This window comes from Prunus mume, linkage group LG6, assembly GCF_029339155.1.
Source record: "Prunus mume cultivar Tortuosa linkage group LG6, ASM2933915v1, whole genome shotgun sequence".
Classification (NCBI taxonomy): domain Eukaryota; kingdom Viridiplantae; phylum Streptophyta; class Magnoliopsida; order Rosales; family Rosaceae; genus Prunus; species Prunus mume.
In genome coordinates, this window is record NC_142703.1 from 10210811 (window position 1) to 10225566 (window position 14756).

General features: G+C 36.8%; 1 protein-coding gene across 1 annotated transcript; it reads left to right on the forward strand.

Moving 5' to 3' along the window:
* The first annotated feature begins 258 nt into the window (after positions 1-258).
* LOC103334375 (myosin-6-like) lies at positions 259-13396 on the forward strand. Its single transcript, XM_008237333.2, has 39 exons — positions 259-596; positions 1462-1590; positions 1766-1909; positions 2079-2224; positions 2312-2468; positions 2611-2669; positions 2761-2920; positions 3286-3435; positions 3526-3662; positions 3766-3912; positions 4083-4184; positions 4652-4709; positions 4799-4900; positions 5192-5229; positions 5355-5481; positions 5602-5772; positions 5856-5987; positions 6075-6184; positions 6298-6358; positions 6539-6716; positions 6881-7086; positions 7317-7436; positions 7762-7860; positions 8115-8327; positions 8481-8620; positions 8836-8956; positions 9022-9066; positions 9169-9252; positions 9373-9543; positions 9809-9964; positions 10092-10280; positions 10533-10658; positions 10810-10880; positions 10963-11062; positions 11200-11256; positions 11673-11729; positions 12146-12226; positions 12353-12435; positions 12858-13396. Exons 1-39 carry the CDS (start codon positions 594-596, stop codon positions 12970-12972), a joined length of 4545 nt encoding a protein of 1514 aa, XP_008235555.2. The 5' UTR covers positions 259-593; the 3' UTR covers positions 12973-13396.
* The last annotated feature ends 1360 nt before the right edge of the window (positions 13397-14756 follow it).

Consider the following 14756-nt stretch of genomic DNA (forward strand, 5'->3'; position numbering starts at 1 on the left):
TGGAAGAAAAGTAGTTGACAAAATGTGAAATGAGAGTCTACCGCCTCCACGATTCGATATTTTAAGGTGAAAAGTTCAGACAACGTTGTGAACTCGAGCGGGACCGGGTCTTAAATTACGTAATTACCGTCAAGATCTAAGGGTAGTTTCGGAAACTTCAGCGACTTGATTGGCGTTTTATTTTTGTTAATTAAATCCTTAATAGCAAGTTAGTAACAATTATGTTAATAAAACTTTGAGACCCGAAAAAATAAAACCAAAGTCCAAACGAAGTTGGATAGGCGGAGGGAAGTAGTAAACAAAAGACAACAAAACAACACAAGAACAAGAGAATCTGCTTGAACAGCAGAAGGGGGGCTTAATCTCTTCTTCAAGTTATTTGGGTTGTTGAAGGGTTTAAGCTTCTCATTTTTTAATTTCATTTTCCATTACTTTATTTTTGATTTGTTTCAAAGACATACCAGCAAAGATTGTAGTGAAAGGAGGAGAAGTTGGAAACTTTGTTGCTGAATTTGAATGGTCCTTATTGGGGAAGGCTGGGAGTAGATCCAGAAGCAAACCCAAGTCTCTGATCCGATCAGTTCTCTGTTTAAATGGTATTTATATTTTGTATATTTCTTTTGGTTTTTTGTTATTGTGTATATTTTATTCATTTGGAGTTCTGGGTTGTCATTTTTATATGGAACTTGTGGATGATTTGATTGTTGTCATTGGTTTACTTTCTTTGTGGACTGATCTGTGTTTGGTTTGAAGTAGAAAAGAAATTTGATTTCCTTTAGTTTGTGTTATTTTGTCTGGATGCCATTAAGATTTGGTCATTTATACTGTCATATTGAAATGCCCATCTTGATTTAGTGAGCAACTGTTTCGAGCTTCATCTTCAGTAGCTTTAACATGTTAGCAACACTGGTTAAAGCCTAAGAATATATTTGATGACAATGAGACTTTTGTAACTCAACACGGTTAGTAATTTTGGATATCAGTTTTGGGGGGTGTTCATATGCAATAAGCTACTAATGGTCTGGCCGCAGATTACACGACCATGACTAAATCAGTCACTGAACAACAGATAGGTTTTGTTGTGTAGCAGGAAAATAGAGTCTTGGAATTGGAACTAGATGCCCTTACTTGAACTTAATGACATGGTTGCTTTTGTGTTGCCAGTAATTTCGAATTGAGTTTGAACTTCAAAGGTTCAAATGTTCAAACTATTCCATGCTGAATATGGCTTACAAATTGAGTTTGGCTCACTCTGTTTCTCAAGTTAACATATACCAATTCTTCTACTTAATTCTGAAGTTTCCTTGGTTTTGAAAATTGAAAGAAAATCTTTCCTTTGCACTTTGGGTATTGTTGCTGGTGCTAAGTGGCACCTGTCGTTATTTGTTTGTTTGATGATGCTCAGTTACCATTCTAATAGTTCGCTCCATATGTTAACAAATGAGACTCTTTGCTTTTTAGGCTGTTGCTATGAGTTTAGTGGTTGGATCTCTTGTTTGGTTGGAGGATCCCGAAGAAGCTTGGATAGATGGTGAAGTTGTGGAGGTTAAAGGTGAACAGATCAAGGTTCTCTGCACTTCAGGGAAAACGGTGAGTGCATTTATTTATTATTCACTATGTTTTCGTGCATGCCATTGTCTATTAATGATTTTCTATGTTGAACCATTGTTCGCAATTATTTCTTGTGTCACCTCTGCCTTTAGCTTGTTCTGATATTTCTGTGGATTTTGCTTCCTTGCTTTCTCCATTTGGGTGGAAATTGCAGGTTGTTGTTAAAGCTTCCAATATCTATCCTAAAGATGCTGAAGCCCCACCCTGTGGAGTGGATGATATGACAAAGCTGGCTTATTTGCATGAACCAGGTGTTCTAGATAATCTACGATCAAGATATGATATCAATGAAATATACGTAAGTGTTCAATAAACTTAAAAATTATGCCATCTCAAATCCTTCTTATGTATGTATTCAATTTGGTTTGTTGGTGGGGTTGGGACGGTCAGGTTGTGTGTGTGAGCTTTTAATTTATCCTTTTAATACATGAAAGCCAATGATCTAATAGACTAAATGTTGTTTCCAGACATACACAGGGAACATTTTGATTGCCGTGAATCCTTTTAGAAGATTACCTCATCTTTATGATAGTCATATGATGGCACAATATAAAGGGGCAGACTTCGGTGAACTGAGCCCACACCCGTTTGCTGTTGCAGATGCGGCATATAGGTACAGTTTCGCATTGTAGTTTGTTTATTTTTTTGTTCTATCTTCTTGTCCATCCAACAATGTAAAGGTCCATTTGTTTGGTTACAGACTTATGATAAATGATGGAATAAGTCAGTCAATATTGGTTAGTGGAGAGAGTGGGGCTGGTAAAACAGAAAGCACCAAACTGCTTATGCGCTATCTTGCTTACATGGGAGGGAGAGCTGTTGCTGAAGGGAGGACTGTTGAGCAGCAAGTGTTGGAGGTACCAAGGACTAGAACCTCAATTTGTTGGAGATGAGAAGTCATAAGATTCGATACTGTTTTTTGTTCCAAAACTATTTTATTTTATCTTTAATTTACCATCTTTATGACATGAGTGTGTTCGGGTTTCTTGTGACTTTCAGTCAAATCCTGTTTTAGAAGCATTTGGAAATGCGAAGACTGTTAGAAACAATAACTCCAGGTAAATGCTCCCATTACCCATACCATGAGTTTGGTGTATACTACATTTTTTATTGGGCAATACATTTATTTGTATGTTGTGATTTCTGCAGTCGTTTTGGTAAGTTTGTCGAGCTTCAGTTTGATCAGAGTGGGAGGATCTCCGGAGCGGCTATAAGAACTTACTTGCTTGAAAGATCACGCGTTTGTCAGGTCTCCAATCCTGAGAGAAATTATCATTGTTTCTACATGCTTTGTGCTGCACCACCAGAGGTAATGAATCTTGGCTTTCTTGACCTACACTTGTTTTATGGCAAGAGTTATGAACCTTATGTGCTGCACATTTAATCCTAATATTTCTATGTCCCTCAAGTGAATGGAAAATATCTTAATGATCCTGGATACAGACCTGAAAAAGGGATCTGATTTATGGTTCGCAATACTGAGAAAAGCTTCAGTATCCTTTCTCTACATAAATGGATTTTAGTGTGCATGCAGATTTCGACACAAAAGATATATGTAGAAGCTTGTTTTTTTCACAGATATTTCTTTTTTTCTTGTCATGGCTTGAACTGTACCAAGCAAAGTTCCAGGTTTCTTTTCTTACAACATAGACTGCCTTTCTTTGTCATTTGCAGGATGTTAAGAGGTACAAATTGGGACACCCTAAAACATTCCATTATTTAAATCAATCAAATTGCTATGAGTTGGATGGGGTTGATGATTCTGAAGAATACATTGCAACAAGGAGGGCAATGGAAGTTGTTGGGATGAGTTCTAATGAACAGGTATAATGTAGGGAGTAGCTTCAAATGATAATTTATCTTTTTAAAATAGCCTTGCATTTTTAATTTCTCTTTGCTTTCTACTGCAATTAGGATGCAATATTTCGAGTTGTGGCAGCAATTCTGCATCTTGGAAACATTGAATTTGCAAAGGGAAAGGAAATGGACTCGTCCATGCCAAAGGACGAAAAATCTTGGTTCCACCTAAAAACTGCTGCTGAGCTTTTCATGTAAATATGGAATTTCATTGACACATTAGCACACAATCGGATGCTCTTATTTCAAGTTTGGCTCCCCATATGTTGCGCCTTATCGTTTATACCTTTTGATCAGGTGTGATGTGAAGGCACTAGAAGATTCTCTATGCAAACGTGTAATTGTAACTCGTGATGAAACGATAACAAAATGGCTGGATCCAGAAGCTGCAGCTGTCAGTAGAGATGCTCTGGCTAAAATTGTGTACTCCAGGTTGTTTGATTGGTAAGCTTCCTTATCAGAAGAATTTGAATGAAGATATACTAGTGTGGACCTTTTTTGGTTTTACTGTTTCCTTTCTTCAATTTGGAACTATAAATTGAAATTTTGCCGTTTCTGATTGCTCTGTGATTTTATTTTATTTTATTTTATTTTTGTTGTTTTCTTTTGTGCAGGCTTGTAGATAAGATTAACAGTTCAATTGGTCAAGACCCTCAATCAAAGTTCTTAATTGGGGTCTTGGACATTTATGGATTTGAGAGCTTCAAAACTAACAGGTGCTTAATCAGTATGTCTTTTGTTTTCATAATTGACATGAAATAGTTTTGCCGAGTGAAGAAACATCCCCTTCCCCTCAATAGCATGTGATTCAGATGCAAAATAGTTGGATATCATCTTTCATCAGTTATTTCCAAGGTTTTACTCTCATAATCAGACCAATCCACTGGGCTCCAGTGAACACTCTAGATTTCCACCAGAACTTATTGAGGATCATAAATTACTACTATTAGCATAATGTTATTACAGTGTCACTTGTTCGATCTCCTGCTCTTGTGGTGATGACCTAGGGTTGGCCGGAAGTTCCACAATATGACAGCAGGACATGGTGGTCCTACTGTCTGTGAATCCACATGCTGCATAGATATCATTTGATTTACACATGCTTAGAGTGTGATGATCCATTTTTGGATACTTGCTTGCTGGGGTCTTTCTTCTGATGCTTACTCGCTTATGGATTTCGCAGTTTTGAGCAATTTTGCATCAATTTGACAAATGAGAAGCTTCAACAACATTTCAATCAGGTTTGTCCCTAAAGGGACTTCCTATTTTCCATAGTATCCTGTACATTTCTTCAGTACATCTATATTGATTGTATTATTTTGTTGGGCAGCACGTTTTCAAAATGGAGCAAGAAGAATATACAAAAGAAGAGATTGACTGGAGTTACATTGAGTTTGTTGACAACCAAGATATTCTAGATCTAATTGAAAAGGTAAGTACTGTCTAACTCTGCATAAATTCCTGACTAACTTTCTTTAGTGAATTCTTATGTTTACAGAAATTCGACATTTTCGACATTTCTGTTTTTTTTTTCTTTGTCACTATTCAACACCATATATTGCTGTTTTTCTTTATTTAAAGTTTGATGATTATGTTGCAAGTAGATTTGTAATTTGATTTTTGTTATATATAGAATTTTGCACATGTTATTTTATCGACGATTATCGTTTAGTAATCTTTATAAAATTTTGTAAATTTAAAGTTTACATATATCTGATTTCAGAAACCTGGTGGCATAATTGCTCTTCTGGATGAAGCTTGGTAAGTGACAGTCCTTTTGTGCCACATGGATACCCGTGACTTACCATTGTTTAGTTAAGTACCTTTTGTTTTTAAAATTAGACTGACACTTTTGCTGTGAGATAACCGAGGCTTGTATTTTGTAGTATGTTTCCAAGATCAACACATGAAACATTTGCCCAAAAGTTATATCAGACATTCAAGAATCATAAGCGCTTCACTAAACCAAAATTGTCACAAAGTGACTTCACAATTTGTCATTATGCTGGGGATGTAAGTGTATTTGTTTGTATAACGACTACAATTACTGTTAGTTTTAGTTCACATTATGTTTTAATTATAGAGTTTAGAATCTTAAATGTTACAAGTAACAAGGTTTGATATAATTTGCAGGTCACTTATCAAACTGAACTGTTTCTGGACAAGAACAAGGACTATGTGGTTGCTGAGCATCAAGCACTTTTGAGTGCTTCAAATTGTTCCTTTGTCTCAGGCTTGTTTACCTCCTTAGTTGAGGATTCATCCAAGACGTCAAAGTTCTCTTCAATTGGTTCTCGGTTTAAGGTCTGACTAACTAATAGTCCTTTTAAGGCAAATGATTTGTTTATTTGCTTGGATTATGAACACCTCTTTTGTGCTTTATGCAGCAACAATTGCAACAATTGCTTGAAACTCTCAGTTCTACTGAGCCACATTACATACGCTGTGTAAAACCCAATAACCTTCTTAAGCCAGCAATCTTCGAGAACAAAAATGTTTTACAACAACTCCGCTGTGGGGTAAGGGAATGTTGACATCTTCAGGTTGCTTTCTTCCTATAGTGTTGTAATTAAGATCCCGTGCATCTGCATATGGTTTGAATTCAGGGGGTCATGGAGGCAATCAGGATAAGTTGTGCTGGATATCCTACTAGAAAAGCTTTTGATGAATTTATAGACCGATTTGGCCTCCTTGCACCTGAAGTTTTGGATAGGAGGTCTGTTGCTTTTTTGGGGGGTTGTAAATTTTGATTGGTCTTGTTAGTTAGATTTTGAGGCATATGTCAAAGGTCCTAATTTTTCTTCTCATGCTTATGTTATATCATGGCAGTACTGATGAGGTCAATGCTTGTGAGAGACTTTTAGAGAAGGTGGGCCTAGAAGGCTATCAGGTAATTACTCGATCAGTTGATTAATTTTTCTTTACAGTTTGTGATTCTAAGTTTGCATGATACAAAAGTGCATTATTCTTATAAAAAACGTTGTCACTGTGATACTTATACATTGACATGCCATTCATTTGTTTTGTGAATTGGTTTTTACAATATATCTTATATTATTCTTGTTTTCAGATTGGTAAAACAAAGGTCTTCCTTAGGGCTGGCCAAATGGCGGAATTGGATGCTCGTAGAAGTGAGGTCCTTGGAAGATCAGCTAGTATTATTCAAAGGAAAGTTCGTTCTTATTTGGCTAAAAGAAGTTTTGTTCTGCTCCGTATTTCTGCAATACGGCTCCAAGCTGCTTGCAGAGGTAAATTTGTTATATGTTTTTCAAGTTTTTAAGTTGTAGGTTAGTGCTTTTTTCTATTGAAACCTACACATAATTGTTGTGATGTTTTGCTTATATCATTTGTAGGACAACTTAACCTTGAGACTATCGCATAATTGTTGTGATGTTTTGCTTATCAATTGTAGGACAACTTGCTCGACATGTCTATCAGGGCATGCGGAGAGAAGCTTCCTGTCTGATGATCCAAAGGCATTTGCGGATGTATCTTGCTAGGAAAGCATTCAAAGAATTGTATTGCTCTGCTGTATCTATTCAGACGGGCATGCGAGGGATGACTGCTCGTAATGAGTTACGCTTCAGAAGGCAGACCAGAGCAGCAATTATCATTCAGGTAAAATGATTTATTGAGAAAATAGATCACCATTTTAAAAGTTTTTAAGCTGTTTATTTATGTTTTTCTAGTTACACATGGATTGTCAATACCTTTTTTCTTTTATAGTTTTGAACATGTTTCAACAAGTCGTTTAAATGTCTAGCGTTCCTTTCTATTGCCATATCTGGCTCAAATATTTATGGTTTCAAGTTTCCTTTAAAAATTTAGAATCACTTTGGTAATTGCAGAGCCAGTGTCGCAGATTCTTGGCACACTTGCATTATATGAAGACAAAGAAAGCTGCAATTACCACGCAGTGTGCTTGGAGGGGAAGAGTCGCTCGTGCTGAACTACGAAAGCTTAAGATGGTAAGGAGCTCTCTTTTTATTTTCTTTTCACAGCAGTTCTTTGGCTATGGCTATGTCCCGATGAACGTATGCATCATTCATTTAATGCTTGAGGATATAACTTTGGACATTTTAGCTGAAGGATGGTATCTTTTGGAGCTCTATATCCACACACATCATATATGGAGCCGCATAAATTTTCCATATACTATGTAGATAGGATTGTTTGTCATGTTTCTTTAAGTATGTTTCCCTTCTGCAGCAGACTAGCAGTTAACTTCATCATTGTCCACTTTTGGCAATTCAAATTCAGAGGGTCTCATTTCTTTATTGTATTATTATACAGGCTGCAAGGGAAACAGGGGCCCTCCAAGCTGCCAAAAATAAATTAGAGAAGCAAGTTGAAGAATTGACATGGAGGTTACAACTGGAGAAACGCATGAGGGTAAGCATAATAATGAATTTAATAAAACTTGTTTCAGAGTACTACGTATGTTCATTGGCATTTTTGGGTGAGCAAAACTACTTTGGGTATGGTATTTTTGTTACACTCTGTGTCTCATTCGAATATGATGTCTACTGGAAAGTGGACTCTGGATACATCAAACCAAAAAAAAATCTAGGAAAAAAAGGACAATAGCTAAATGTGTTTGCCAATATTTTGATATGTTCTCTTTTTGAATATTCTGCTACTTGTAGGCTGACTTGGAAGAAGCTAAATCACAAGAAAATGAAAAGCTACAGTCTGCTTTGCAAGATATGCAAGTTCAATTTAAAGAAACTAAGGCAATGCTTGAGAAGGAACGTGAAGCTGTAAGAAGAGCAGAAGAAAAAGTTCCAATAATTCAGGAGGTTCCAGTTGTTGATCATGCCATGATGGAGAAGCTAACCAATGAAAATGAAAAACTTAAGGTAAGGTGCCCAAAAGTATACGATGTACGGTTTGTTCTAGACTAGCATACTTTTATATTGAGACTTGATCTAGCAAAAATGTACAGTGAGTTTGGGGGAATGAACTCGTGCATTTCTATTTGCTGATGTCTTGCTTATCGAAATGTGTTGCAGGCTTTGGTGAATTCACTGGAGAAGAAAATTGATGAAACAGAGAAAAAATATGAAGAGGCAAACAAAACGAGTGAAGAAAGGTTGAAGCAAGCTTTGGAGGCAGAATCACAAATTGTTCAATTAAAGACTACCATGCAAAGGTTATTTCAGTGAAGCTTCTTTTGTGTGATTAAGCAGAAATTCTAATTAGATCGATAGTACAGTTGGTGCGTAATGTGCTAATTGGACTGCGTTACACTTACACTGCCTATCCTCCAAATTGCAACGAGTCATGCTCTCTCTCTCTCTCTCTCTCTCTCTCTCTCTCTCTCTCAGTTATTTATTTCATAGCGATTTTTGGTACTTTCATTCGCAGGCTTGAAGAAAAATTTTCTGACATTGAATATGAAAACCAAACTCTTCGGCGGCACCAGCTAAGTACACCTGTTAAAAAGCCATCAGAGCATCCACCAATTCCACCAACTCTGGAACCTCAGGTATCACTCTCTCTCTCTCTCTCTCTCTCTCTCGCGGTCATTGAGTTATGTTATTCATTTTACAGAGAGTGGAAAATGGTCATCATGTGAGCGAAGAAAACAGAGACAATGTAAGTTTACTTTTTTTCCCCCTTCTGTTTCCATCAATATTTCCCCTCACATAGGTGCTCGCTTTCCCTATCTTTTGGTAATTGAAAGACATGTCTTTTCAGGAACCACAAAGTGCAACACCAGTGAAGAAGTTTGGGACTGAATCTGATAGCAAGTTGAGGAGATCAGTAATTGAACGTCAACATGTATGTTCTTAGTACTACAAAAATCCTTTGAATCCCCCTCCCCACGGGGGTGCTGCTTGTGTGTGTATGTGTCTTGGTAGGTTGGTTTCATTTAACATCATGCCTGGTACTTTTCCACAGGAGAGTGTTGATGCTCTTATCAACTGTGTTGTGAAAAACATTGGGTTCAGTCAAGGAAAGCCTGTTGCAGCCTTTACCATCTACAAATGTCTTCTCCACTGGAAATCTTTTGAGGCTGAAAGGACTAGTGTATTTGATCGTCTCATTCAGATGATTGGTTCGGAAATTGAGGTAACTGATCAATGTTGTTTCAAACTAGACCTAATTTACTAGATTCCATCTAAAACAAATTTACTTTCAAGTATCCTATCTTGTCTCAGCGTAATTCAAACCACAAGGAAAGAATAATCATCTACATCCAGGCCATTATTCTGATTGGAAAAGACAGAATGCATGGTTTAACATTAAATGGGATAATTCTAAGCAGGAGAAAGATGATGTAAAAAAACATGCCATTTTAATCAATAATGAAGTGATTTGTCTTTATTGATTCCAGAACCAAGACAACAATGATCACATGGCTTACTGGTTGTCAAATACATCTGCATTATTATTCTTACTCCAACGAAGTCTAAAGGGTGCTGGTGCAACTGGGGCAACTCCACACCGGAAGCCACCTGCTCCAACATCTCTCTTTGGAAGGATGACCATGGTATCCAAATTCTTTTTCTCCTCTTTTTTTTGGTTTGTTCTTTTTAACTCATACTTGGTCTGAGCTGCATTATTATGTTGACTTATTTCTTGCTCCTGTCTTATTTAATATGGTTCTGTAATTGCAGGGTTTCCGCTCATCCCCTTCTTCTGCAAACCTTTCTGCATCTGCGCTTGATGTAGTACGCCAAGTGGAGGCTAAGTACCCAGCATTACTTTTCAAGCAGCAGCTTACAGCCTATGTGGAGAAAATATATGGCATCATTCGAGACAACTTGAAAAAAGAGTTGTCATCATTCATTTCTTCGTGTATCCAGGTATGCTGAGTTTTATTTAAGCTCTTTATCTGACTGGAAAAACGTCTTAATCCTACCAAGAGGGACTGTGGCCCTGATACCATTTCTGATATCCATTCACTTGATCGTCTTGTGTGGTTTTGGACTTTTGAGAATCTTTTCCCTTAACTTTCAAATGAGTCTGTCAATTAAATTTGTTTCCTTTATCCTAATTCTTTACTTTTCTGTTTTCACTTTGAATGCTTTTTTCGTCTCTAATGGTGATATATATAGGCACCAAGAACATCAAAGGGCGTACTAAGATCTGGGCGGTCATTTGGGAAAGATTCTACCGCGAGTCACTGGCAGAGCATTATTGATAGCCTTAGCACTTTCCTTAGCACATTGAAAGAAAATTTTGTAAGAAACTTATAACACTTTTTCTTTACTATGCTTTACTAGTTTGGGTAATGCCACATATTTTACTTCATGTATTTTGTTGTATTTTATTATTTTCTTCATCGTAATGAGCATACAAATGATTTTATCCTTGTGATTCTGGGGTTTTCAGGTGCCTCCTATTCTTGTCAAGGAGATCTTCACTCAGACTTTCTCATATATTAATGTACAACTATTTAATAGGTAATTGCTTGTTTACTCTTTGGAGTTTCTATCATTTTTGCTGAAGAGTTAAATTAACTCTTAACATGTTATTCTATTTTAGTCTTCTTCTACGCCGTGAATGTTGTACATTCAGCAATGGGGAGTATGTGAAATCTGGATTGGCTGAATTGGAGCTATGGTGTTGTCAAGCAAAAGAAGAGGTGCTTCTCCCCCTTCTTTCTGTAACTTTTTCAATTCATCTCATGCCAGTTTGGAGTGTATCTCCATGGGGAGATGCGTGCGCTAAAATTCATCCTTATTTTTTGACTTTTCATAACTCCGTCTCCATGGATTCCAGTATGCAGGCTCATCTTGGGATGAACTTAAGCACATAAGACAAGCTGTTGGTTTCCTGGTAGGCTTATCCACTTTGTGTCAAGAGAAATATATGTTAGTGTTACTTTGAGGTCAATGTGGTTATTTTAGATGTGATACATATACCAATATAGCTAATGCAGCAAAGTCCATGTTCCCCATGAATGACTGACAACTTAGCCGTTTCATACAAAGAAGTGAAATTTCTCTCAAACTTGGTTGTGCTTTATTAGGGAAAATAATTTAACATAAATGTTATTCATATATTGACTTGCATTGGCCAATAAGATACTGTGAACCACACAATTGTAGTCCAACAAGATACGTATTAATGTCCTGTATTTGTTCTTGTGTTACTAAACTCCATACTGTGGGGTCTTTCTCATATATTAAAATTTATTTCATTAAATCTTTTGCTATGGAGCTTACTTGATCTTAACTCACATTGATCAACAGGTCATACATCAAAAGTATAGAATTTCTTACGATGAAATCACCAATGATCTGTGCCCTGTGAGTCTCTCTCTCTCTCTCTCTCTCTCTCTCTCTCTCTCTCTGTTGTGTGTGAGTGGAATTCTTAGGGATACCCACATTTTGATAGAAGATGGCCTAATAATTGATCATTGGTCCTTAGATGTGCATAAAAACTGAATATAATTTGTCTAATAGGACCCAAATAACTGTTTTCACTTGTTTTCCTGTGATTATAGAAATCCTGTTCTAGTATCTGCAAAAATTTATTGTCATTTGTTTTCCATACCGAAGGTGCATGTGGTGATCCCATGACCAAATATGATTTGATGATCTGAATTGGTCCAGCATGGTCGTCAGACACATACATACACACACAACCAATAATCTCTCTCTCTCTCTCTCTCTCTCTCTCTCTCTCTCTCTCTCTCTCTCATATCAACACTTTGTTTCTTCAGATCCTGAGTGTTCAACAGCTGTATAGAATATGCACTCTCTACTGGGACGACAACTATAATACAAGAAGTGTATCTCCAGATGTAAGTTCGTCTATGACGATTTTTCTTTTGGTCGATGACGATTTCTTCTTTAGTTGCAGTGTCTGGATTCATACTGCCATCCAGTGATTTTTGTACGTAACGACTATCATTTCTTTCATTTTACAGGTAATTTCCAGTATGAGAGTACTTATGACCGAGGACTCCAACAATGCTGTCAGCAACTCATTTTTGCTGGATGACAATTCCAGGTGGGGTCTCTTTTTCCCTGTTCATATGTTCTCTGTTGATCCGGAATAGCAGATCCTTGAACATGACCCCAGAAACTACTGTTTCTTGGAGTAGGGTTGTTTATAAGTTACTGCTATAAGATAGAGCGAAGGAAAATGACCGCACAAAAACATATACCTACAAACTTGCATGCATGCACACACATTCCTCGGGGTAAATGAAAACGTGCTATACTTTTTATGTTTTGTTATGCATATTATGATTTCATTATGAACAATGCTTTGGCCCTCCTTGATTGTTATATTACAAGCTACGGGGTAAAATTGAAACTGTCTAATGATGCAACGCTAATTTTCTTTACCTAGTTTTCATTTTCCCAGTTGTAGCCATATAGGAAAAATGGGCACTCTGAATTGCTACTAATCCATGCTTCTTAATGTAGCATCCCCTTCTCGGTCGATGACCTCTCTACGTCCCTGCAAGAGAAGGATTTCACGGATGTCAAACCAGCAGACGAACTTCTTGAGCATCCTGCCTTCGAATTTTTACATGAGTGAGGTTAAGGATACTTGGTCATGATTTTCTCTTGTTTTCTTAAGGTAGGCGGTAGTAATTCAAATTCTATTGCATTTGTTGTTGTAAATCTTTCTTTCTTTTTTTCTTTCCCTGTTTTATATCCATGCCCCTTCTGTAAAATTGTTTATTTATTCTTTTATTTGGGCATTCAAAATGTAAAATCCTCGTCATTGAAAAGGGGAAGCAATACATGGAAGTGGGTGTGTATTCTTTTTTCCTTTTGCTTTTTTCTCCTTTGTCTTTGTTTCTTCTGCCATTCTATGCAGGAAGATAGATAATAGAAGGTACACATACTGTCTTGTAGCGTGGTGGCTGTGCAAATTGCTATCTCCACCAATTTTTCTTTGTACAAAGAAACAATATATACAACCATTAATACATAATTTTGAGATGTCTTTTGGCTGAGATTCTGGGCAGTTTCTGCAGTGTATGGACAATTTTATGCAACTTCTGACTTTTCCTTTTTTTGGCTCAGAAAAAATATTACATCCCAATTCCATTTAGTTGCAAAACCAAATTCTATGGTGGAATTTTCACTAATTGTCACAATGGGTACCATAACATGTTTGCTACTGTATTTGCAATCTATGGCATATAGATCTTGCAATATATATAAAATAATTGAATCAAGGGAAGATAAGTTATGCAAGGCACCATTGCATCCAAGATCGATGTAAGCAGACCTCTTCATTGCTTGATGAGAGAGAAAAACATAGTTGTATGTATACAGCTGCTTAGGTTACATAGTTGTATACAACCGGTTAAAGTTGTATACAACCGGTTAAAATTGAGAAAACATAGTTGTATGTATACAGCTGCTTAGGTTACATAGTTGTATACAACTGGTTAAACCTAAGAGTTACTCGATTTCCACTTACATCAACAACATCCAAGACTAAAGCCATCTTCAGCATCACTATCTTTGACTCCATTATTTATTTTCCCAATCTCTTCACCTGTTTGTTTCTTTCTATACCCTAATCCAAGTCAAATCCATGGAAATCAAGAAAGAAAAAAACAAGTTGATAAAATATCTAATTTTGGCAACATTAACTTGCTAAAACAATAAATGTACGCGGTCATGTCCTTGAAAATCAAAGCAAAGATTGATTTTGAGATGTAAACACAAATTCTTGTGTTCTTCCTAGCCATGAGGCTTTCACATGGCACTGACCAAACAACTTCACCTATTTCACAAGGGCCTTCTTCACCATGCCCTTCTCAATCACAAGAAAGTCCTCATTTTCCTCCCTAGCCTCTGGACCATCTTCCCCAAAGGACCCCTACTGGACCACGCTACACACACACACGTATATATATATATATATATATATATATACACATATTTCAAACCAGTACAACTGTAAATCCAAATAAAATTCATTGATTTTGGGGGTCCAATTTGGCCCTCCATCTGTACAGCTTGCAAAACTTTAGTCTAATTGGAGCAGATTGGACACAAATTGAGAGGATTGTGAGTTTTGGATTGGATGTCAATAGGGTTCATGTCGGTTAAGCTTCATCTGACTCATCCAATTTAACACTCTCTGGTATTTGGTCCATGGTAATTTGGTCCCCTCAACATTTCTCTATCTAATCTCTCCTCCTTCTGCCACTTGGAAATTGGACAAAAACCACAACATCGTGTTAAGCATGCAACAAAATCCTATCTGGCATTGGTGGGTCCATTTCTCTAGCATTTATACACTTGGATCAAATTGTCTTGCGGCAGATAATTTAATATGTTATGTTGTCAAATTATTAA